This window comes from Stigmatopora nigra, chromosome 20, assembly GCF_051989575.1.
Source record: "Stigmatopora nigra isolate UIUO_SnigA chromosome 20, RoL_Snig_1.1, whole genome shotgun sequence".
In the NCBI taxonomy this organism is placed as follows: Eukaryota; Metazoa; Chordata; class Actinopteri; order Syngnathiformes; family Syngnathidae; genus Stigmatopora; species Stigmatopora nigra.
In genome coordinates this window covers 9,580,438-9,603,094 of record NC_135527.1, presented here as the reverse complement: position 1 = coordinate 9,603,094, position 22,657 = coordinate 9,580,438, and the positions used below count along the sequence as shown (strand labels likewise).

The following is a 22,657-nucleotide window of genomic DNA, read 5'->3' as shown; positions in this document are numbered from 1 at the left end:
TGAAGGACCTTTATCATCGGAAGCCTTGAGAAGCTAGGCTAGGGCTAGCTTACTCACAGAGAGTCACAGCAAAAAAAAATTCAAATAAAAACACTTGACACGAGTATCTGCCAGCCCTTTATTTGGTTGGACCATAAGGAGAGCACGAGGAGCCAGACCTCAGGGCTCCACGGTGAACGTGAACTCGCCTTGCACCTGCCTGAGGGCGGGACAGTCCAGCGTGGCGATCAGGCTGGTGGTGCCCGGCCTCTGCGGGGTAAACGACTGGCTCCAGGTGAGGGACGCGCCCGCCGAGATGAGCCTGCGGGCAGAAGACAACCGGAAGGCATTTAGGGCGGCCAAAATAAACAAGGCGTGGAAGGAAAACGGCCAGAAGGCTCACCGGTAGTATTTGAACTTGGGAAGCATGAGCCCCGCCCCTTCCACGCGAAGGTAGACATCCTCCAAGTTATCGGCCAACGGGTTCGTGAACTCCACCGTGGCGATCATTTCCTCGTTGACCTTGGCGTTGCCCGTCACCTGGGTGAGGATTGGCCGTAGCGGGTGAGCGCGCCGAGCCGGCCACGGAAAAAGGCCACGGGCGCACGCCGGTCACCTTGACGCTGATTTTGGGACTGCGCAGGCGGATGATTTTCATGGCGCTGACGATCTGTCCCGTTTCGGTCACTTTGCCCGTCACCATGAAATGTAGGTTGGACTGCTCCACCAGGGACCGCATGTACCGCCTGGCCTCCACCGTCACGGACTCCTTGGCGCCTGCGGAGCGCAACCACATGGCACTGAGCTTTTTTCCCCGGTTATCGTAACGGTCCCGCGTGCTTACTGGCGGACGGTCCGATTTTGACGCTGGGGGTGGTGAACAGGAACTCGGAGCTGACCACCCCCGTGTAGTAGATCACGCTGCCGCTGACGAAGGCTTCCACCGTACGCCGCTGGTCGCTGCGATTGACCAATCTCAGCTTGAGTTCAAAGTCGTCCCCGAGGTCCACTTCCACGTTGGACAGAATCAGGTCCACGTCGGCCGGGGGGAGCCGGGACTTTTCCCTTTGGCAGTTGTAGGTCTCGGCTTTCTCCAGGACCGTGCGCTCCTCGCCGCTGCCTTCGCCACGTTTAGGAGTCCGCGTTACGTCACCCGGACGGAGAAGCGGCGGCGTCGGGCCCACCTTCGGAGAACTTGTACTGATCCGTGATGTCGCGGGAAGTCTGCGCGCCGGCAGCTTTGGTCAAAACCTTCCGGCCCACGTGGCTGCGATTCACCTTGACCGGCTCCAAGGTGCCGTCTTTGCGTCGGGAATAAAACACCATGTCGCTGTTCACCTGCGGGCGCCCGGAATGAGGTGGACCCCCGTGGAGGACGCAAAACCAGGCCAACGCAACCAGGCAACCCACCTCGGCAAACACGAAGGGTGCGTCGAAGGGGAAGCAGATTTCGCCCAGTTTGATGGCCCGGACGGACGCCGGGCCGCACCTGTACAGGCCTGAAAGGCCAGCGGCTGCGTTTGCGCCAGGCGGTCTCGTGAGTCCGGCGCTCTGGATCCGAGCTTACCGTCGCTGGTCTCCTGCGGCGTGGCGTCCACCACTTGCCAACCTCCGAAGCCGGCCGGCAGGTCCGGTCTGGACATGTAGCACTCGTTCCAGCAGTGATAGTTCCTGGCGAGGCGGGCAGGCAGGCTCGAATAGGGTTGGAGATATTTACCCAGGTCCGTGGACCTTCCCCGGAGGACCAACGGCTAGGGGACCAACCAGATGGAGTCCCGGGTACGGCTACGATCCACTCGGCCGTTTTCGTCCAGGATGATGTCAGACTTCAGGTTTCCGTCGTTGTCGTGGGCAGAGTAGTAGTTGGTGACCACTCGCGACGGGAGGCCCAGGCAGCGCAGGACTGGCCCAAAGCACAGGAGGTTGGTTAAGAGGTGGGAGGACCCGCCCCTTCCGCCATCCCACTCACAGGTGTTGAAGACGGCGGCGTAGACCCAGCACTGAGCGTAGCACACGGGCATCTTGCTACTAGCGTAGGTCAGGAGGATTTCCGTGCTGCCGGTCCAGGCGGTGGGCGCCACCCCGTAAGTGTAGTCGCCGCTCCAGTTGCCCACCAACACGCCGTCGTCGTCGCGAGAGTCCAGCTGTGCCGGTTCCCGTCTTTCAAAAAGGTAACCCCCAAACGATCTCGCCCTGCCCTCCACGACCACTCACCATGGCCGAAGCCTTTCTGGCCACCTTGACGGGATCCCCTCGATTGACCAGGGGCATCTGCGATCTGTCCAAGATGTACAGGCAGGCGTCCAGAACCCCGTGGTTGAACTAGGGTTACCGGAAAAGGCGCGGTTGAAATGGCAAAGAAGCGGGTCGACCCGGAAAAGCCCCGGCGGAGCACCTGGCCGTAGTTCCAGCGTCTCTCGGCGACGTCGTCGTGGGAACCGTGGTAGACGATTCCCGTCTCGGCCATCACGCACTCCTCCCTCTCGGCGTGGTCGTTCAGGAACACGGCGTCGTCTGAGGGAAACGCTTTGGAAAAGCCCCAGACGGGAAAAAAAAGGCCCAAAAGCCACCAAAACTCACCCGCCGCCCACGGGTTGAACAGAACGTAGAGGTAGCGGCTGCCATCCCTCCTGGTCCTGCGGATGCCGTACGGGGTGGCCACGGCCACGTACAGCTGGTACTTGCCCACGATGCAGTTGGCGGCCGGCGTCACGCCCACCGTCAGCGCGTTGTCGTCGCTGAGGACCACCCGCCCCGGCCAGGGGCTCTGCTGGTCCCCGTCGGGGAAGACCGGGATGTAGGTGTTCTCGCTGTACTGGGGACTGGAACCTGGTTTTGGGGGGGGTTTGAGATGAATCGCCCGGGGGGGCAACTCCACGCCGCCCTCGCCCACTCACCGATGACAAACTCCACGGCAATCTTGTCCCGGGCGGGATCGTACGGGCGGTTGAAGGTGATGTTGACTTGGAACTCTTGACCTCGACGCACAATCAGGTCGTCGGAGCTGAATGGCGCCGTGCGGTGGTGAATCTTATTGTCCCCGTCACGTTTCTTCATCATGTCCACGCCCCAGATATCCAGGAACTCTGCAGACGCAAGGCACGGTCAGATCGGGAGAAACTTTCCGGAGTAGGAACTCCCAAAATAAGGGCTGTCAATCAATGTGACAGCTTGCCGGAACTCCGGTTTGCCCGTCACTCATCTTGTCAGCCGCGCGAGCGTGTTTGCCACGAGATAAGAAGCCTCACCAGTCAATGGCGGAAGTCCCCTCGGGCCAAGCGCGCCGAAAAGCTCAAACTCGGGGATGTCCGATTCGTCCCAGTTGGAATTGGCGGCCGGGGCGGCGGCCCGCCCGCGGCTGCTCACCTTGGGGGGCGGGCCGGCGGGAGTCGGGGGGCCCGCCGAGGGTTCGGCGACCACGGCTTGGGCGGACATCTCGGTGACCGCGGCCTGAGCGGACATGTCGGAGGACTGCAAGAGAGGTGACGGCAGTTATACAGATTCAAAATGGGGTTGAGGTCAGGGGATTTTTCCAAACCATTTTCTTTGGCCTTGTCTGGCCCGTCCGTCTGTCATTCGTTAATAGCGTCAACGCTTGGCATTGGTTGAGGCCACACACATGCTGGCAATTATCCTCTCTGAATAACAACCTCGCGTCCAACAAACCCCAATGAATTCTGGGAGTCAGTCAAGTAAAGTCTTTCAGAGTAGACTTACCCCAAATCAGGAATTACCGGGACAATGTCAAGATCCAAAGTTTGGGCTCCAGGACGGATGGAAGCGAGACCACGCCTAGACCTGGGAGATGCCAGGGGATGCCAAGACCGGCCTTAAAATGGGTCTCCGAGTGCGGACGCACCTTGGTGAAAGACGGAAGGCTTTGTCCCGCCCGCTCACGCAGGCCGTGTTTAAATAGCCTCGCTCTTCATGGGTGTGTGTGTGTGTGTGAGACAGTGGGCCGGACCCCACAGAAGGGTGGGACGTGACAAGGACATGTGGAATCTGAGGTCTGGACACGGGCGTGTCTCCGGTTGCCAGGAGAGACCAGTCACCCGTTTCCCGCAGTTACTAATCTCCACCAGACTTCATGTGGAGTGTGCTGTTGAGGCCAGGCCCATTCTGTTGGACCAAAATGTCGACCACAGAGACGACTGTTTGGCAGTTGGTGAACCTGAAACATGGTGGGGTTCGGGCTAAAATGAAAAATACACAAAACACGCTTCTATTTCTTGACGCCCGAGAGGACACGTAGCCCCGAAACAGACAAGCAGAAAGAAACGCTTTTTAGGCGAATGAATGAGGCAATGGAAGTAGTTCCTCTTGTGTCCACAGGAGGGCAGCATTGTAACACGACTCGGTAGAAGATGATGGTAGCGAATTGGTTTTTTTCGTTTTGTTTGTTTGTAGAATGTTGTGAGGGGAGTAAAGATGCACACACGTTGCCCAAAACACACACCTAAAGCCCAAAGCATCTCGCAATTACCACCGCGGGGGTCCTCGTCCACCCCCGAGAGCGGCCCCAGTGCTCTGACAAGTAAATTACGAGTGTGGATAAGAGCTGGACGTCTTGCTCCAAAGGCCCGTTTTGACAGCAGAGTGGGCCCATGCAAAATTCCAAATGGCTTGTGTGCAATCATCCCGGAGATAATTAGGGAGTGCTGCAAACACGCTTTTCAATGCGACGCAATTGGCACGCCGCCTCCTTCAAATGTGCCGGACGGGATGTTCACCAAAGGGAGGGGAAGAGAAAAAAAAGAAAAAAAAGGAAAAAGAAAAGAAATCCATGTATTTCCACAACAAGCGACGTGGAATCAGCCGGCGTTTATCGTGATTGGAGGGTCTCTTTTATGATTTATCGACAGTCGGGCAGACAAATAGCACAAATAGCACAAATAGCACAAATAGCACAAATAGCACAAATAGCACAAATAGCGCCACTCCCTTCAGATGGAAAGCGCTTTTGGAAAAAAAACAAGGATGGCTTGCTCGCTCCAAAATGAACTCCTTTTTTAATGGAGTAGCCTCTCATCAGTGAAAAGAAGCTAACCCATCCACCATACGATTGGACGCCGATTTCCGTCGGTGGCATAAAAGAGTCCATGCATTTTAGAGACGGGCTCCGTGATGGTTTTGTCCCAATGAAAGGCGGCTCTCGGCAGCAAAGCAACACTTAAATTGCGCATTTGAAAAAAAAATAGAGGCCCGAGTCGGAATGCTAATCGGGAAATGAAAAATCAACCTTGCAGCCACTTCCATATTAATGGAGGCTTTAAAGCAACATCCCATTTGCATCGTCGCCGGGTCAAGTGAAGGAAGAACACAACCTGGCTGGATAGACCATTATTCAAATCAGCCCCCACAGACCTTAATAGAATCAGCCTAACCATTAGCATGTGTGTGTGAGTGTGAGTGCCTGTGTATGTTTGCTGTATGCGCAGCCCACGTTTCATCATAAAAACCTCTCAGCCAACCTTAAAAGGTTGCAAATGAGAGACAATCAGGGCAGCGGGACCGAATGGCAATCACGGCCAGGCCCATCTTGACCCATTCGACGCCGTTAGCGGTGCTCGTTCGTGCCAGTCTTTGAAAAACGTGGCCATTCTGGAACGTACTCCTCTAATGACACGTCAGGCAGGCCAGAGTTTGGCAGCGCAGGGGCAGCCTGGGTACCTCGACGGTTCCTGAAAAGGCGGGCAAACTCCAGCGATGACTCGCCGCCTCGGATGACGAATCCCCCTCCGGACGTCATCCTTTGCGCTCGAGTGGGTCCGTGGGCCCGAGCCAGGTCCTGGAATCTAGCTAATGAGACTTCCCCTGGCCGCCCCCTCCCAGTGCCACCGTCGCCTCATTGGCGGAGCGTCCGGCCAGGACTCGGCCCATTGGTTGACGGGATGCTCGTGCTAGTCATGAAATAAAAATGAAGGCCACTTGACATCATTCTTCTCGGCATTTGGGTTTTTTTTTTGTTGCCAAATCTCCCACTAGAAAAGCCATGAGTTGAAAGCGGGTGGGCTCGCCGTCCGGGGTCCTCAAATTGAACAAAAACATCAACCGAGATGGTTTCCTAGTGGGTGGGCCCCTTTTGATCTCTTACTTTGCTGCCAAATAAATGATAAAGACACATCTAGAGATGTTACTTATTCAAGGAGCCGTCCGCGGGTACAACCAGAACAACATGGCGACATCAATAAAACAGCACCGCCAGCTCTCATCCACTTTAACTGGAAAGCGCCGCCGACGACCTGACGGTGGCGCAACCGGGTCTCGGTCTCTCGGCGGGTGGGAGGGGGCGGAGTTCAGCTGGGGGTCGGGCCGTGCCATGAGCGTCTGCGCCGACCAGCTGGTGGTGAATGGTGACACATGCCCCCGCGGGTCGCCGAGGAGTCGGCGTGGGCGAAAAGGCTCGGGCCCGTCGCCATTCGATCGGCCCGCTCCGTAAAGTCGGGGGCCGCGACCCCTGGGCGACGACGGCTCTCCACGTCGCCACGCGCGGCCTCCGTGAGCCGCACGTCATAAAAATGCAGGCGCGGCCATATGGCGTGCCGCTCCGAGTTAGCGTAGACGCACGACACTCGCTAATCTGGATCTGTTACCGGCGGGGCGGGGGTCAAGGGTTCATCTGTCCCCGTTGTCATGGCGACCGCGGGAGGGCCGGAAACTGTACGGCGATGTGTATCGATACGTGGCTCAAAGAGCCAATTTCCAATGGCGCTAACCCAGGCTTGCTACTCCAAATATCCAACTTGGGCGCCCCACGCCTAACGGGCAAGTGTGGATGTCCCATTAATTTCAAATGCCCGGAATAGCATCTCCTCTTTTTATAGCGACAAGCGTGCACAAACCCCAGAGATGGTCTCACAAATGGCATCGAGTGAATACTCGATGGTTGATTTTGTTTGACCGACGGCTCTTCTACGAATGCGCGATGAGCCACTCGCTGGTTTGTTAGGAGGCAGAAAGGGAGGGCCCAGATCTCCACGGAGACCGACAGCGTGCTCGTCTTCGTGGAACGGCTTGGGCAGAATACGGACAACGATTTGGGCCAGAAATGAGATTCCTTGCGAAATGGAAGGACTGCCAGGCAAACAAGCGAGCTAGCTAGCGAGCGAGTGGGCGGGCGTGCGGGTCCCCGCGCGCGGTGCATTCACAGTTCAGCGGCATCTCGACCTAAATGCGATGTGACGGGAGAACCTTTACTGACACGAGCGGCAGCGTGGTATCAGAGAGGGCTGACCGAGCCGTGAACCGCTCGCCCAACATCGAGCAAATTAACATGAACAGAAATAGCTCCGTCACCGCCGTGGCGGAGAAGCCATTCCATGCCATGCGCTGAGGTACCATGGCGGGCCCGACCACTCCCCCCGCCTAAATTACAATTCGGGAAGGGGTGTTTCCAAACCTTGCATTGGTGTTATAAAGCCGAGGCCAGCCACCATCCAGCGCCAGTGACAACATCAAAAGGGCGTCATCTTGGCCATGGACCGTAGCTAATCGCTTGACAACGGCAAACGCCGAGGTCATACAAAGGTCGCCCTAAAGTGCGTCACTGCCCTTGGGCTACGGCGTGCAATTCCCCCCCACGCTCCAAACAACTCGTTCAGACTTCACGGCCAGCTCGACACCTCAACCGCGCTCTCCTCCGAGGCGCGGCTGGGCCAAGGCCCGGATGGCGTTACCGAGGGAGGTGGCGAGAGGGAACGGGCGAACTTGGAGAACACCAATCCAGTCCAGGGGCCGCCCCGAGGGCATGGCTTTCCAGCCAAGGTTGCTTAGAAAAAGATAGAATCATATTAGCTCGGTCATCTATGGAGATCATTGACTTAGCCCAGGCTAAAGACATTCCAAATCTCACCAGCAGGGAGCAGCCAAGTCACAAAATCATCCCAAATGCACATCTTGTGACTGGAGACAGGTCTTATGTGGCCTCGACTTTTATTGTTCGCAGTAATACTTACTTATTTACAATAATATAAAATAAACGGCATTTAAAAACATTTCTAAAACCCAAGTTTTTTTGTTTATCCAGTAGGAGCTGTATCATTTTGCCTCCCACCACCATACCTGTCAACCTCGAACCATTTGTGATCTTACCAAATTTTGTTTTCGCCCTTACATATATGTATAAATACATGGAAAATCTTACCACTTTACTTTTTTGTAAAAAATGAAAGTAAACATAAACAAGGGAACAGGAAACGGAAATCACATGGTGAAAGTGTTACAAAACGAAATGTTTATCATGATCTTTTTTTTTTAGCCAATCAGAGGCGCCGGTACATATATCACTTGGCAGACATGCGTTTCCGGGAAGAAACAATGGCGGATGGTGAAAAATGGCTAGAAAGTGCCTTAATTTATTTTTTTTTCTCAAAATCACCGTTTAGCGTACCATTTTCATGTGTACAGCGTACCAATATAAAAATGGGCTTTCAGTTGTACCAATTACGGCGAGAACGTACCAGTTGACAGGTATGCACCACAATTAAGGACATAGAAAGAAAGTCAAGTCCATCGTCAAGAATGTATTTTACTCCAACTGCTTGCCACCACACCAAAGTGTGCCCCCTTGTACAAGAACTGAGTGTAGCAACAGAGTAGTTTCTCTTACAAAAGCGTCTGGTCGACATCTTCGGGATCAAAACAAAGGTAGAAAAAGGTGCCGATCCATAAAAGTCCGGTACATGTGATGACCAGGTGGCATCTCCTTGGCTGCTGCGTGGCGTGCGTGCGCGTGTCCCCCCCCTCCTCCTTCTTAAGCATCCGAAGCAAAAGCGCATGGTCCGCCAGTTCACCTAAGCGTAACCGCCACCGCACGCCTGAAGCGGGCAGGCGACGGCGGCCAGGAGGATGGGGCCGGACAGCGCCGTGCCAGTTTCAAAAACATGCTTTCTAAGACTAACGGGATGACGGGAGAATCCGCTGACATCTTCGGCTGGCCCGCCAGGGGGTCCCTTCTCTTGACCTGCCCACCTGACCCCATTGAGTCCAGTCCATCAGTACATTTTCTGCCGGCTGGGCAGCACCGCCTCTTTGAGGAAGGAGAAGACCAAGAGGATCCCAGAGCGTTTCCCTCTCTTGCCCTTGGTGAAGTAATTAGACACCACATCATCTGGGTGGAGGGAGAAAAAAAAAGTTTCAGGACACAGAAGCAAGGAGCAAATCTGAACGGGGGTCAACAACTCACCGCCTTGCTGCACAGTGGAGGGAAGTACGTTTTCGCCCGCCGACAGCGACACGAAAAAGGCGAAAGGAATGACCCAGAGGCAGATGGTGAAATAAGCCAGCACCTGAAAGAACACAAATCTTTAGCTCCGGTCGGCCACCCCGTCGGAAAGGCGGAAGTTACCTCGGAGAAGGAATAATACTCTTTTGCAAAGAACTGGAAGGCCATGTAGTGGTTGACCACCACTAACACTGCAAGGCAGAGCACACGGCGGCGCTTTAGGAGAGCGACGGCCCGTGGAAAGGCGGCCCGGCGGGTAACCCACCGCACGAGAGGATGAAGTTGGGCGAGCTCAGGAGGATGTACGGGAACGTGCGTAGCAGGCCAAAGTAAACCAGGTTGCTGAAGAGTCCCACCGCCACCATCAACGCCGGGAAGCCCTCGATGACGTACAAACCCGCCAGCACGCCCGTCGAGAACTGCGGGCGGGGGGACAGAAAAAGCGGGCGTTGGCGTGCGTTCGAGCGGGTCTTTCCGTCCGTCGCCAGCTTACCAGGATCATGTATTTGATGATCCGGCTAGTGGCTACCGTGTACTCTTCTATGAGTTCTGCCAAGTAGTACAGGCCGGCAGCTGCAATGATAGAAAGGCAAATGTCATTGGTTATGATACAGTGTGTTCAAAATGGACGCTTGACAAAAATAGCAGGCCCCAAAATGGCTTCTTCCACATATCCCGACGAAGCAAACAGCGATTGATAGCAGCTGGTCATTCCATTCCCACACGAAGAATGTAAAAAAGCTCCCCATAGTACAAAATGAGCATTTTCGACTCTTATCGAGTTCTTTCGCCACTCTTAGGGTGGTTCATGTTTCAAAGCAGCTCCACAACAACAAAAACAAGCCCTCTTTTAACCCCGAAGTGCTACGTTGCATTAAGTAATGGGGAGCCGACTGCAAATGAGCTAGCATTAGCAATGGTTTATCAAAATACGGAGGACGTGACGTGGAACGTACCTATGGCAAGAGTGACGAAGGACACCTGGATTAACAGCGACAGCCAGCTCAACAAATTTATAAACCACATCTCTGTCAGGGGAAAAATAAACACATAAAGCAGGAAAATGGAAAGGAACGGCTGGTTAGCTGCTATGTTAGCAACGCTAACATGCACCGCAGTTCCGGTCAAAGGTTGTCTACGGGGAGCAAGTAGAGGAGAACCTCGGAGGAGGGCCCGCCTGCTCTTTTCTTTGCCTCGACCGCCGCCTGGCGGTGGGGGACAAGCCCAGGAGAGAAGCTTGACGCTTGGAGACGGCCGACAATTCCTTTTCAAATCAGTCAATATCATGACGTTTCATACACTGGACAACTTGAATGTATGCCATTTTCATTGCACGTCATTGTAAATGATTTTGGAAATTAACACGAATAAAAAGAAAAGAGATCCATGTATATTATATGCAACCATTCAAATTGATTTGCAATCTTTTGCACAATAGAACTGGGCCTGATCATATTGGATATTCTTTGGAAATCAAATAAATATTTCAAATCAAATGAAATATTAAATAAACGTTAGAAAATAGAATGCATGTCTTTATATCCATTTATTTATATATCCATAATAAATGGGCCATTTCCATGACTGCCGTGCCCTAAATACAGCATTTTTTTTGCAATTTGGACAGCCACAGCCCAATTCCGGGCCACGCCTCGTGACTTTATTCCCAAAGTTGACGCCTGGATGGTGGAAAATAATGAAAAATACATAGGGGAAAGTGGCAAGAGACAGAGGATAGTGCTAAATAGAAATTAAAATGTAATGGCAAACAGTGTGAAGATGCCAAAATGGCGTCCAAGGCGACGGGAAGGCTTTTACACGCTATAGCGGAAAGGCATTTCTTTATTTGCGCGGGTGGAGAAAAGGTGTGAAGAGAAAAAGGCGCCATCTCCCAATACTTCCAGGATGAAGCGTGTGTCAATCTTACCTGGGGCGAACGCTTAAAGGTGGCGCTCTCTTTGACACCTCCAAGAGACAAATGCTGTTTTTTTCATGGCGCCCTCTTTTAAGCCGCACTCCAATCCGCTTTAATGGAGGGCAGACGTGGCGGCGTGCGTGCCTTTGCTCTCCGTTTCCCGGCGCCTCTTTCTCCCCTCGCTAGGACGGGAGACGCCACAAAATACAATATGCCATTTGAGGCGACCAAAATCAAAACCCGAGTGAATCCAGCCGACCGAAAAGCAACCCGAGGGCCCGGCACCTGTCGCCCCCCTATAAAAAAAAAAAAAAAAAAAACAGACAAAAGGACAAAGACGGGTGTTTCCTGTTTTAGGCACGGCGGCACCTACCCGCTGTTTTCCCAAAACACGTACGTTTTCCAAACAGACATATAGCGGCGCACACAAGAGCCTTTCAGCCTCTTTGACAACGACCCCGACGAGGGGACCGGACGGAGGGGGGGTCGGGGCGGGGGTCCCTTTTGACAGGTAGCCATCCCATTGTGAGCGCCCGGCCTCAATGGAAGACGGCGCGGACAAAGGCCACGCTTAACGAGCGGAGGTGTCGGGCAAAGACAGGTCGCCCATTGATGAGCGCTAATGACTTGGATGGAGGCGGCGGAGAAAAGGAGCCGCTTCATTACCCGCCGGCAGCTGGCCCGACGTGGTTGGACACCTGAATGGCGTTTTGCTCTCGGGAGATAGCTTTGCGTTTCGGCCTGTCCATTGGGTCCAAGTCTGGACTCAAATACATTTCCCCCGACTCATTGTAATTGCGTCCGTGCCACAACGCCATCAGATTAGCGGGGAGTTGACGGCTGGGGGTCGAGCGGAGGCCGCCGGGGATCGGTGTTACGGGCGGGACGGTGACGGACGGGATCCGTATTCCCGGGAAGTGGCGCAGATGGATACTTTGTGACAGCGTGGCGGGGCAGACACGCTTGGCCTTCCGGTGACTCCACTCTATCCGCCATTAGCCCGGGCGGGTGAGACGGCGGCCACGCTCCGGTCACGGCTTCTTGTTTTGGCAGGGAGGCTTGAGCCGCATTAGCTAGGGCTATTTTTCAAGACCGCTTGTCACATTTACCGGGAGAAAAGCTCCCGTCGGGTGGACGTTTACGGAGTAGTACGTATCTGGCCGGCTGGCTGGCTTGGTCCATACCTCACTGAGCTCTCTAGGTGTCACTGTAACTCTGCCACCTGTTGCCTACGTTGCGCAACTTCCCTTCCGTTTCTTTGTCCCGCAATGTGCGCCGGCCCTCCCGCCAGGCCAGGCCGGGCCGGGCCAGGCCGCCGCTGGCCGTAGTTGGCAAGTTTTCGGGGCTCCCCCCCTTTGTCCCTGGGACAAAGGGGGCCGCTGCCCTCTCACAGGCTATGTTACAGGCTGTCACATGAGGCGGACACTCTGGGACGGGCCGGCGTTATCTACTGTGACAACTCCGATTACTTCCACGGCCTCCCATCTGATCAGCACATCCAATTCAATTAGTGCCAATTAGTCCTGGTCAGCCCCCCCACCCCATCACCGGCAGAGCAACCCCCCCCCCCCCCCCATCCCTTCACCCCGTCATTCCGGGCCCGCTGCGCCTCCCCTGAAAAGAGTTTTCAAGCAACTCGCTCAACCTGCCCGCCCCCCCCCCCCCCTCCAATTACCCTCACACACACACACAGTGAGACACACTCACACACCCCCACACAATGAGTCATTCACACATTCTGTGGGAGCGGATTCAAAGTGACACATCACACAGAATTCACAGTTTTGTGCACACCGGCCGGCCTGGCCGGACGCAAAAGACATGGCCCAACCGTTTGGAGATCCTCCTTGGAGTTATTTGCCAAGTCACCCCAAGTCCACCCCCCCTCACCCCCCCGGGGCAACTTTTCTGGGCAAAGTTGGGGAGCCGTCAGACACCCCCGCTGTAAGCGATAGCGGCACGGCGGAGAGCGGCCGCAGCTCGTGGCCGGCCCCCTTTTGTGGCTGCTCACTGGCACGGGCGTTGATTCCCCGCAACACTTGTGCTGCCACCGCCGTTCTCGGGGCACAAAAGCGCCATCATTAACTTTTTGCTCCGTCGGAATGTCCAAACGCCCCGCCGGACACGACGCCCCCCCCACACTCCCTCCCCACACATAACTCCCCCACCCGCCTTTCTCTCGGCTCGCCCTCATTTGCCAAGGCCAGGTGTGCGGACCCACAACAAGAGGGCGGGGGCCGGGGGCAGCGGCGGGAGGGGAAGTGGGGATTTGCAGCCGTGGGGCTTTTTTTTCTCAAGGTCTTTAGGCCTTCTTTTTCACACCGACACAAGCAAGAAACAAACACACACACACACACAAAAAGGGCCCCCACGGCCAAGCCGATCAATGAAAGTAAGGTGTCATACAAATAGGATTGGAAGTTTAAAAAGAAAAAAAAAATCCTCTCCACAAAAGTGTGTCCAATCAGAAGAAGCGGGCGAGCGAGAAGACGCCAAGAAAATAACAAGGTTGCACTTCACGCCCTTGTATAGGGGTCACGGCAGGTTGCCCTCATTAGTCCGAGGGGGTCAGTCCGTCACCCCCCCGCCCGGCGCACACCCCGAAAACCCACAACGACCACACACAAGACAAGCGGGACGGTCACCTTTGACCTCGGGATCTTCACGCCCAAAAGAAGGGAAAAGTGGGTTACAACAAGCCCAAGGTGGCTTCTGACGCAGATGGCGCCAGAGAGCAGGGGGGGGGGCCTTAGGGGTGGGCCTATGGGCTTTCTAACCTAAGCGGCCCGGGGTGTTTATGCCGTTTGTATCTATGACCGCCAAATGGTGGGTGGACGGCCTGGGCCCGTTACAATGCCACCCCGAAAGCCCCCCCACCACTACCCACCCGGCCCGCCTCAAGTGGCCCCCTTTTCCGCCCGCTTCGTTGGACGCCTCGGATGAAGGAAGCGTCCATCTGGGTGTGATCGGCAATTACCAAGGGAAGCTGTCAGCCCGCATTAAGGCCCCAGGGGAAGGCGGGCGTGTTCGGGTGGCTTTTACCAAGGGGAAAGGGGGTGGGGCCAAGGTTGGTGAGGGAAAAAAATACATAAATAAATCCTTTTTTTTCCCCTCAAGTTAGCATCCCGTGACAGAATTTCCAAATGAACTGAGATGCTTCTAAAACACACACACACTTTTTGTTAATATTTGCAGCATTCAAACTAAGCAAAGAGAAGAACAACCTTTCTATTTTTGTTTATATCTATAAATAAAATAAAGATGTCCAATCCTACTCTCAATAGCTTGCAGGCCGTATGTTTTGATATAAATATGCCCAGACAATGTGTGTGTGTGTGTGTGTGTCGGTCTTTTATTTTTTTGATACACAATCCACTTCCCCAGACAAAAACGACTCCATATAACACAACAAAACTCTTAAATAGAGAGCGAGAGCTGGTGGAGATGCATCCGGCTCCCCAAATACAATAGGCAGAGACCCCTCCCCCAAACGAAGAACGCCACGACGCCATTGCGCCTACGAGACGTGGGCGCTGGCCCAGCACCCAAAAGGAAAGGAAAGGAAAGGCGGGATAAAAACGGACAGCCAAATTACACGGGGCGCAAGACGGGGATCGCATGGGCCGGGCCGGGATGGCGGCCTTGAATGCGTCAAATTGGCGAGAGGCGAGGCCCGTCTTGGCATTGTGCGCAAGGGCAAAAACACAATGCACAATATCACGCGCAGATTGAACATTCGGTGGTGGCTTTGAAAGGCGGATTGGAAAGCGTCGCAAAAGGCGCCCGCGACGACGGCGACCACGTTTGGCGGGTCATCCGGCAATTCCGGCTAAATGGCTGTTTGCGCGACCCCGCGCCGGGCCTTTGCAAACCGAATTCCAAAGTGCGTGCGCCTTTTCAAATACTTTCATCAGCGGGGAAAATGCAAGGTTGCGCTATACGCCGGCGCGGCAAAAGCCTTCAAAGGCCCGCCCGCCCGCCCGCTCTTCAATGGGCGCGTTGGGAAATATTTCAATGGAAAATGCGTTCTATTGAAGGAGCAGGAGGAAAGGCGTTTGCTTTGGACCTTCCGACGCTCTTCATTGGAAATTGGAGCGGTAAATACATGGAAGGTCAACTTTTAATCCATCCTTTTTTGTCCCCAATTTTAGATTTTGCTCCAAAACAATGATGGCCTTTTTACTTTGAATGGAATGCAAAAAAGGCCGATTTTTTTTTGCTTGCCGCCAACCGTGTAAAGCCCAAAAGCCCCCCACCCTACTCGTGCACCTCATTGAATGTCACATGACCGCGCAGGTGTGGAGGGGTCGCTGCCCCCGGCGACCCCCAATTAGTGACCCTAATTAGCGGAGGCCCCCGCCACCCACCCGCTGAGGAGCTTTGGCGGAGGGTGGAGGGGGGGGGGTGTCATCGCGGGACGCATTCCTCAACGCTCGGACATTTTCAAAAAAAAAGCCTAGCCTGTCGTTGAATAGCCATTTCTTACATTTTTGTCTTTAAAATTTAGATTTTGGCACTCCCTTCCTCCTGGCTTAATTTTCCCTTTGGCTCGTTAGCCCATTTGGTCATTTCAACAAGAAAATGTCTTTTGGGGCGAGCCACACCCGTCGGTTGGACGCCACATTCCGTCCTGGCCTAGCCCACCCAGCCAAGCCGTCCGTCCCCCTTTCAGCGTAATTGGCACCCCGTGGACGGATTGTGCGCCTCGCGCCGCCGAGCCCGGCCGCCTTCCGCGCGCATACGGAGAATAACGGAGGTTTGACCGTATTGGCCGGCCAGGAGGAATGCGCCTAACGTGGCTATTTTGCCGTTAGCACAGCTGGCCCAGAACGCTTTGACGCTTGTTTTAACCTTCAAAAAACATCCAATCAGAGTATTTGAATAGAGGCAAAAGGTCAATGGCACTTCTTTGTGGCAAATTCCTAAACGGCCGAGCAATTTGCAAAGGCGCTTTTTAGAGAAAAAGCGGCTATTTGGCAGCAATTTAACTGCGCAAAGGCGCTTTTTACAGAAAAGGGCAGCCATGATTTGACTTTTGGAGTTGTTTTGAAAAAAGGCAGACGGCAGGCAGGCAAGCAGAGGAGAATGACATAGACATAGTATATTTATATCAATTAGAGCACATCTACATATTTGTACAAGATGAAGGCCGATGGCGAGTAGAAAAAGCGGCCTGAAAGACAGAAGAAATCCTCTTTGTTAAATAAGTGCAAAATGTGAATGGAACAAGAAACGGGAAAGGGGCTCTACAAAGGATTTCTTCTTTTCTTACAATCACACAAAAAAAGACCACTTATGAGTATAAATATAGAAGAAGATTTACATTTGGAGCCACCAATGCAACCCACAAAGCGCTTCCCAGACAACGGCAATGGCGATGGACAGGCGGGCGGGCGGGCGGTGTCGTGTCCCTGCGGTTAACGGGCGCTATAGGTGTCTGGCTAAAAAACAAATGGCCTGATTTTTTTAAATTGAGCTGTTTTAATAGCAATACTCAAGTAGAATTCCTAAAATGGCAAAATAGCGTCACATCTGAAAGCTCAGTTGTTGCTTTTTTTGTGTTCCGCACCACCACCACTCGCCCCGTCCGCCCGCCGTCCCACAAAAGAAGCTTTGAAAGCGGAAAATAAACGCAAGTGGCGTTCAAGACGGCCTTTGGCCAAAGACCAAGCAGGCCACGTAAAAACAGACTGCATGTGAGCGGAACGACGGGGTGGCCGTCGCTCCAGGGGGTTTGGGGTCATGGTCCAGAGTCCTAGACTGCCTAACGTAAAGTGCTTTGGAGGTGGGGAGCGGGTCGGAGACGGACGGGAAATGGCCTCCGCTGGGTGGGAAAGCGTCAGAGCTAAAGCTAGCACACAATCAGTTCACGCACAAACACGGGCAAAGCAAGAAGCACAAACACATTTAAATAACATCGTACAATGTTTGCTTTTTTTTTCATCGAGCCGAAGCCTTTCGAAAACATTTGCACGTTTCCTGGCATCGCCAGACGGGATCGGGGATGCGGCCCCGGGAATGGGGGGGTCCTTGATCGTCCCGGTAGAAAAAAAAGGCCAGGCAGAGTCTTAGGACAGCGTCTTCTTGCCACCAGGCTCCGCCTCCTTGCGGTCCATCCTCATGTAGGGCTCGAAGGCCGACGAGCCGCAGCCGTAGGCCGAGCTCAGCTCGTGGTGGGCGCCCCCCAGCAGGGGCACCGAGAAGCACAGCGAGTGCGGCGCCGACACCGCCAGCCGGGGGGACGCGGGCCCGCCGCCCAGCCCCGGCGGGGCCAGCCCGAAAGCCGCCCCGGAGAGAGAGGACGGGGGGCTCCCGGGGGAGCCCGAAGAACCGCCCAGCGGCGGCGGCGGGGACAGCAGCGGGCCCGTGGCGGGGACGCCCACCGCCGGGCCCGACAGCAGACGCCCCTGCTCCAGGAGGCGCAGGATATTGCAGGTGGCCAGAGACTCGGAAGACGAGGACGTGCGCTTGTCCATGTCCTTGCTGGTGTCCTTCTTCTGTTTGGTCCGCCGGTTTTGGAACCACACCTTCACCTGCCGTGGCACACACACACAAAGTGGGCCTTTTTACGCCCTTCTCTGCCGTTGCCCGTGGCGGACATTTTGCCATGGCGCCCATCGCCGGATGTCTGGCAACGAATCGAGCACGGAGCGCCCGTGAAAATCCCCGGCGAGCGCGGCGCCGATCCCTGCCCCCCGACGGGATAAAACCTTTATGTCAAACGGTATCGTTGCGCGGCGGGGGCGGAGACGGCGGGAGGCCGGCCAACGAGCTCATGACTTTAATGGGATCGGGAACCCGTGCCGGGGAATCGGCGGCGGCGGCGCCGACCGAGACCCGCATAAAGCCCCGGGCGGGGCGTGGCCCACGCTCCCTTCCCAGGCCAAACATTTGATTGGAGGGAAATTGATGAGAGGAAAAGAAAGAAAAGCTGCCTTTGCTACATCTACACTATTGCATGTAAATCCTTTTTAATGGGATCCAGGGTTCAACTCCGGGGCACAGATTAACGGCGAGATCTGGAATGGCCGTCACACGTATTTTGCTGGCCGCCCCGCTCGCCAAAGGCGCCTGCAAAACAATGGCGGGCGCTAGCCCGCTAAGCGCGGACATCTTTGGCCTCCATTTTCCTTGCAAAATCCAGTCAGGTGGTGCAAACACCAGGGGGCGTATTTTGGGGATCCCGGTCAGGTGTTGTTAGTCCAAAAACCCGGACTCATAACGGTTTGAAGGGGCGGGTCCACTTTAACGTCGGCCTTGGCTCGCGCCTTACGGAAAACCAGCCGGCGACCTTTGCCGATCTTTTGCGGACCGGTCGCCGTCGGGTTCAGCCGGGGGTTAACCCGCTCTTATAGATATGGCTGCCCTAATCCCTCCTTAGCACAAAAGCACTTGGGACAGTTATGAGGCCCCTCCCCCCTCATGGCAATAAACACTTGTCATAGGGGGCGCTACGCCCACGTCACGGGCGCTAGCCAAACTGCTACGCAGTGCTATACGTGGACTTTCTGGCTAAAGACGTCAGATTCACGGAAGGGACGTCCCTCACCGTCTGACTAAAAGTAGCAGTTAAAGTAGTATTCAAGTAGTACATTGGAGTGGGGTGGCCATTTTTGTTTGAGACAAAAAAAAGGGAAAAAATTCAGAGAAAGGAATGATTGTTGTCATTTGGCTTGACGTCAGAGCGTCCGTTTACGGCATCGTCGGCGTCCGAGCCAGCCGTCGGACGGCTGACGTAGCGTCTCGTCTCGGTCGGAAGACAAAAGACTGAGACGTCACCGGCCTATAACCCGGCCGAGGAGGACTCACCTGGGTCTCGGACAAGTTGAGTTGGCGGGCCAGCTCGGTGCGTTCGCGGCCCACCACGTACTGGCAGCGCTGGAACTCCACCTCCAGGCGGTAGAGCTGCTCGGCCGTGAAGGAGGTCCGGGTGCGCTTGGGCCGGTCCAGGTCCAGGCCTTTGGGGAGCACGATCTCCCGGATGGTGCCTTTGGCGTCTGTCATGGAAACGTGGTCGTTCATTGCATCGATTTTGACAAAACAACAACTACTTTAGACAAGCTTTTATGCAATTTAATCAATATGCTCATAATTAAAAAATATAATATTACAATTGAAATCTGGCGTCCACAAATATGGACATTTTATCTGCTCTTTAAAAGGGCGTATTTTTTTTTCTTTAGTTTTTGTAATTATGAAAAACAATCTCTTGCCCAAATGTATTTTTGACTACTACAAAATAACGTGTGACTAAAAAGAATAATAATCATAATAATTTTGTTCATACACACGGGTTAAAATCATGTAAAATTAACAATATGACAGTATCATTAGTAATAATTTTAGCATGGTCGAAAATGGTATTAGATGCAAATAATAACAATGTCAGCAAATTAATCAACGCCAGTGTCACCATCATTTTTATTTTCGTACTTGTTTAACAAATGATTCTGTTCCAAATTTTCACAACATATTCCCCCATTTAATAATTGTCTTTTACAATCAATAGAATGAATAAGAATACACCATTTTATCTCTATATTTTTTTTCATTTTAAATAGAAGAAAAATTGACCTTTTTTTCATAGCTAGCTATCGAAGAATTTTTGTGAACAAGTGTGTGTGTGTGTGTGTGTGTGTGTGTGTGTGTGTGTGTGTGTGTGTGTGTGAGTGTGTGTTGTGGCCATTTGTTTCTATTGGTCAAACAGATATGCTCCTTGTCCACAGATTTGAAATCATAAAATATGGAAGTATGCACTTGGAAAAAAATATATGGAGAGTCGCCCCTGAATTAAATATGACTGAATTATGGGAGCAACATAGTATTCACTTGCAAAACACACACACACACACACACACACACATGGACGAAAGGACGTATTTTCTTGGTTTTCAAGTGTAAAAAGAAAATAATGTGTGATTTCCTACGATGTTTGAAGAGAGATTGAGGGGGAAAGAAAGGCAGTGTGCAGAGCTGAACTCTGCGTGACCTTAAAAAAGAAGTTAAAAAAAGAAACAGCACCCGAGGCCATGCAACAACAAATCCTTGCATTGCATTTGTTTTTAAATCAAGCCATAATTCAAACTGGATTTTACTTTTCAAAATCGTCACATGGGAAAATTTGCAATCTTTTTTCTTCCATTTGAATGATAGTTAATTTAATTTAAAAAAAAAGTTGCATTCGAATGAATTGTCTTTTTTGTTTACCGTCAATTTAGAATTAGAATTTATTCTTAAGGCCCTCCCGTTGGGTTATATTAGATTACAATTTAATTTGTCAATTAAATGGGATTTGCCGTTTTTATTACCTTTTTTCGTTGTATTTTTGCTCGGCTATTGCTCTTTTAATTCCGCCGAGATGTGAAATGGAATATCAGATTTATTAACATCGCTCGCTTGCACACAAATAGTAGCAATAAAATAGAATAAAATTAACTAAAAAAAACTAAATGAATCCAAATCCAATTCAATAAAATAAAAAAACGACATTTGCAATGGTTAAACTAACCTCGGACGAGAATTCTCCGGCAGTAGTCGGGGTCCACTCCTAAAAGTTTCTCGTGTCCGTCCTCGCTGGACGAAGTCGGCGTGGACGACGACGTCCCCGGAGTGTCGGACGAGCTGTGCGCCGGCGAGCGGCCCTTGACGTCCTGGACCTCGGGACACGACGTGGGCGCTGGAGGAGGAGGCGGCGGCTTGCATCGGTGGCCGTGTCCATGTCCGTGGCCGTGACCGTGACGGTGGCTGGCGTCGCCCGAGGCGGCCTGATCGAACATGCTGGAGCCGAGCCGAACCGAGCCGAGCAAAGCCGAGCAAAGCCGAACCAATATTCGCCTCGTCTTCTCCTTCTACTGCTTTTTTTCTTTTCTCCCCCCTTCTTACTTCTTGGAGGGGGGCATGCCCTCCTCTCTTCTTCTCGAGTGGGGGGTGAGCTCAAGTCTTTACTAGAGTCAAATTAAAGATTGACGTGCACCTGCAACCTGCCAAACTCAGGTGTGTCGTCGACGGGCCGGCCCACCCGGACTAGGATGGATGGACGGACTACGGAAGCCCCAGCAAGTCGTGCGAGCCGAGGTGCGCAAGGGGGTGCCGCAGTAGACTTTGGGAGGATTTTTGGCGGGATGGTAAGTGGCCCCCCATCCCCCTAGATCGCAACACACGCCAGTCGATCGACTCGGGGAAGGAAAGGAAAGGAAAAGGAGAGGAAAGGGAAGGGAGAAGGAGAAAAAAAAAGGCGCTTGTGTTTGCTGCTGGATGCCTCGCTCCCTCGCTCGCTGCCTCCCTCCCTCAATCGCTGCCTCCCTCCCTCAATCACTGCCTCCTTTCCTTCCTTCCTTCCTCCCTCCCTCCTTCGATCATTCGTTCGATCGCTCGCGCGGCAATTTTTGTTGCGGCGTTTTCCTTGACGCCGGCCGGCCGGGCAAAGGCCACTCGGCCGGCTGAGTGACGTCACGTCCGTCCACGATTCGATTGGCCCTGCTTTCGGAGGCGAGCGGATACGCGGGACGCTTTCGTGGGCCGAAGACGGAAGTCCAAATAGGGGCTGAACAGAAAGCGAGAGAGAGAGCGAGAGAGAGAGAGAGAGAGAGAGAGAGACACCCCCACCACCCCATCGACTTGCCCACCTCGTATATCGGAACCTCGTAAATCGAGAAGAAATCCGCTGCCATCTGGACTGGAATGGAAAGGAGTTTCGTCCTCGTCCTCATCGTCGTCAATAGTATGAAAGTTGTTGATTCGTTGTCCGTGGCCAAAGTGACAAGAAAGCCAAATCAAGTCAAAATAGTTCCTTTGTTTTTTGGAAACAACTCGGGCCTAATTGAGTGCAATAAGACGATAACGTTAGCATAAAATTGTCAAACCAAAATGTCCTTTGTATAGACGTATAGCTATTTTTGTTTCCATTCTAAAGTTTTTAGTATGTTGTATGCTGATTTAATAACCCATTCCAAAATGGACAAGTCATATATGGCTGAGAAGTAAAGGATATATTTGGAAATAAAAGATAGTAGAGCCACGTCAAGTTGTAAAAATAAATCTATCCTCCTAATTTGCAAATAGAAAAATATGCTTTCATCACAAAGCCTTGATAATACACATCAAATATTTGCACCTAACGAATCATTTAAACTAGGTTCAATTCAATTTAAGGCTTATTGAGATGAAACAATGGCACATTTACTGAATGAATGCTTTGTCAAAATATAATATTATATTATTATAATTTTATATATCAAACTTTCTTACTGCTATTTGAATATTTTTAGTATCTAATTTAAAAATAAAATAAAATCAACTTTGGATTCCTCACCACCCCAAAAAAAAAGACATGTCACATCGCCCTAAACACACACACCAAAAGAAAGCAGTTTATTGGAATTACAATTTGTGTTCCAATTTCCAAAATGGATGCTTCCTAAAAGTAGCAAAGTTGGATTTTTATAGGACAACTAACAGGACTAATGGTCAGTGCAGGAAAAGCCGAGGAAGAAAGACGTGGTTTTGTGCTCTTTTGGCTTTGTTGTGACGCTTCCTCGCCA

At 52.8% G+C, this 22,657-nt stretch overlaps 3 protein-coding genes across 3 annotated transcripts; all 3 read right to left on the bottom strand.

The window, feature by feature from the left end:
• Window positions 1–103: 103 nt before the first annotated feature.
• f13a1b (coagulation factor XIII, A1 polypeptide b) lies at window positions 104–3,910 on the bottom strand. The gene is made up of 15 exons (XM_077742052.1): window positions 3,697–3,910; window positions 3,228–3,450; window positions 2,877–3,065; window positions 2,560–2,808; window positions 2,375–2,493; window positions 2,194–2,301; window positions 1,949–2,123; window positions 1,744–1,882; window positions 1,547–1,650; window positions 1,390–1,478; window positions 1,164–1,317; window positions 824–1,099; window positions 596–756; window positions 383–519; window positions 104–301 (listed from the first exon to the last, which is right to left on the bottom strand). Exons 2-15 carry the CDS (start codon window positions 3,439–3,441, stop codon window positions 160–162), a joined length of 2,256 nt encoding a protein of 751 aa, XP_077598178.1. The 5' UTR covers window positions 3,442–3,450; window positions 3,697–3,910; the 3' UTR covers window positions 104–159.
• A 4,576-nt stretch (window positions 3,911–8,486) lies between these two features.
• On the bottom strand, window positions 8,487–10,363 carry tex261 (testis expressed 261). Its single transcript, XM_077742076.1, has 6 exons — window positions 10,159–10,363; window positions 9,696–9,775; window positions 9,468–9,621; window positions 9,326–9,393; window positions 9,164–9,266; window positions 8,487–9,088 (listed from the first exon to the last, which is right to left on the bottom strand). The coding sequence occupies exons 1-6, from the start codon at window positions 10,226–10,228 to the stop codon at window positions 8,973–8,975; spliced, it is 591 nt and encodes a 196-aa protein (XP_077598202.1). The 5' UTR covers window positions 10,229–10,363; the 3' UTR covers window positions 8,487–8,972.
• A 5,830-nt stretch (window positions 10,364–16,193) lies between these two features.
• On the bottom strand, window positions 16,194–21,631 carry vax2 (ventral anterior homeobox 2). Its single transcript, XM_077742555.1, has 3 exons — window positions 20,626–21,631; window positions 18,927–19,114; window positions 16,194–17,650 (listed from the first exon to the last, which is right to left on the bottom strand). The coding sequence occupies exons 1-3, from the start codon at window positions 20,891–20,893 to the stop codon at window positions 17,186–17,188; spliced, it is 921 nt and encodes a 306-aa protein (XP_077598681.1). The 5' UTR covers window positions 20,894–21,631; the 3' UTR covers window positions 16,194–17,185.
• Window positions 21,632–22,657: the final 1,026 nt, after the last annotated feature.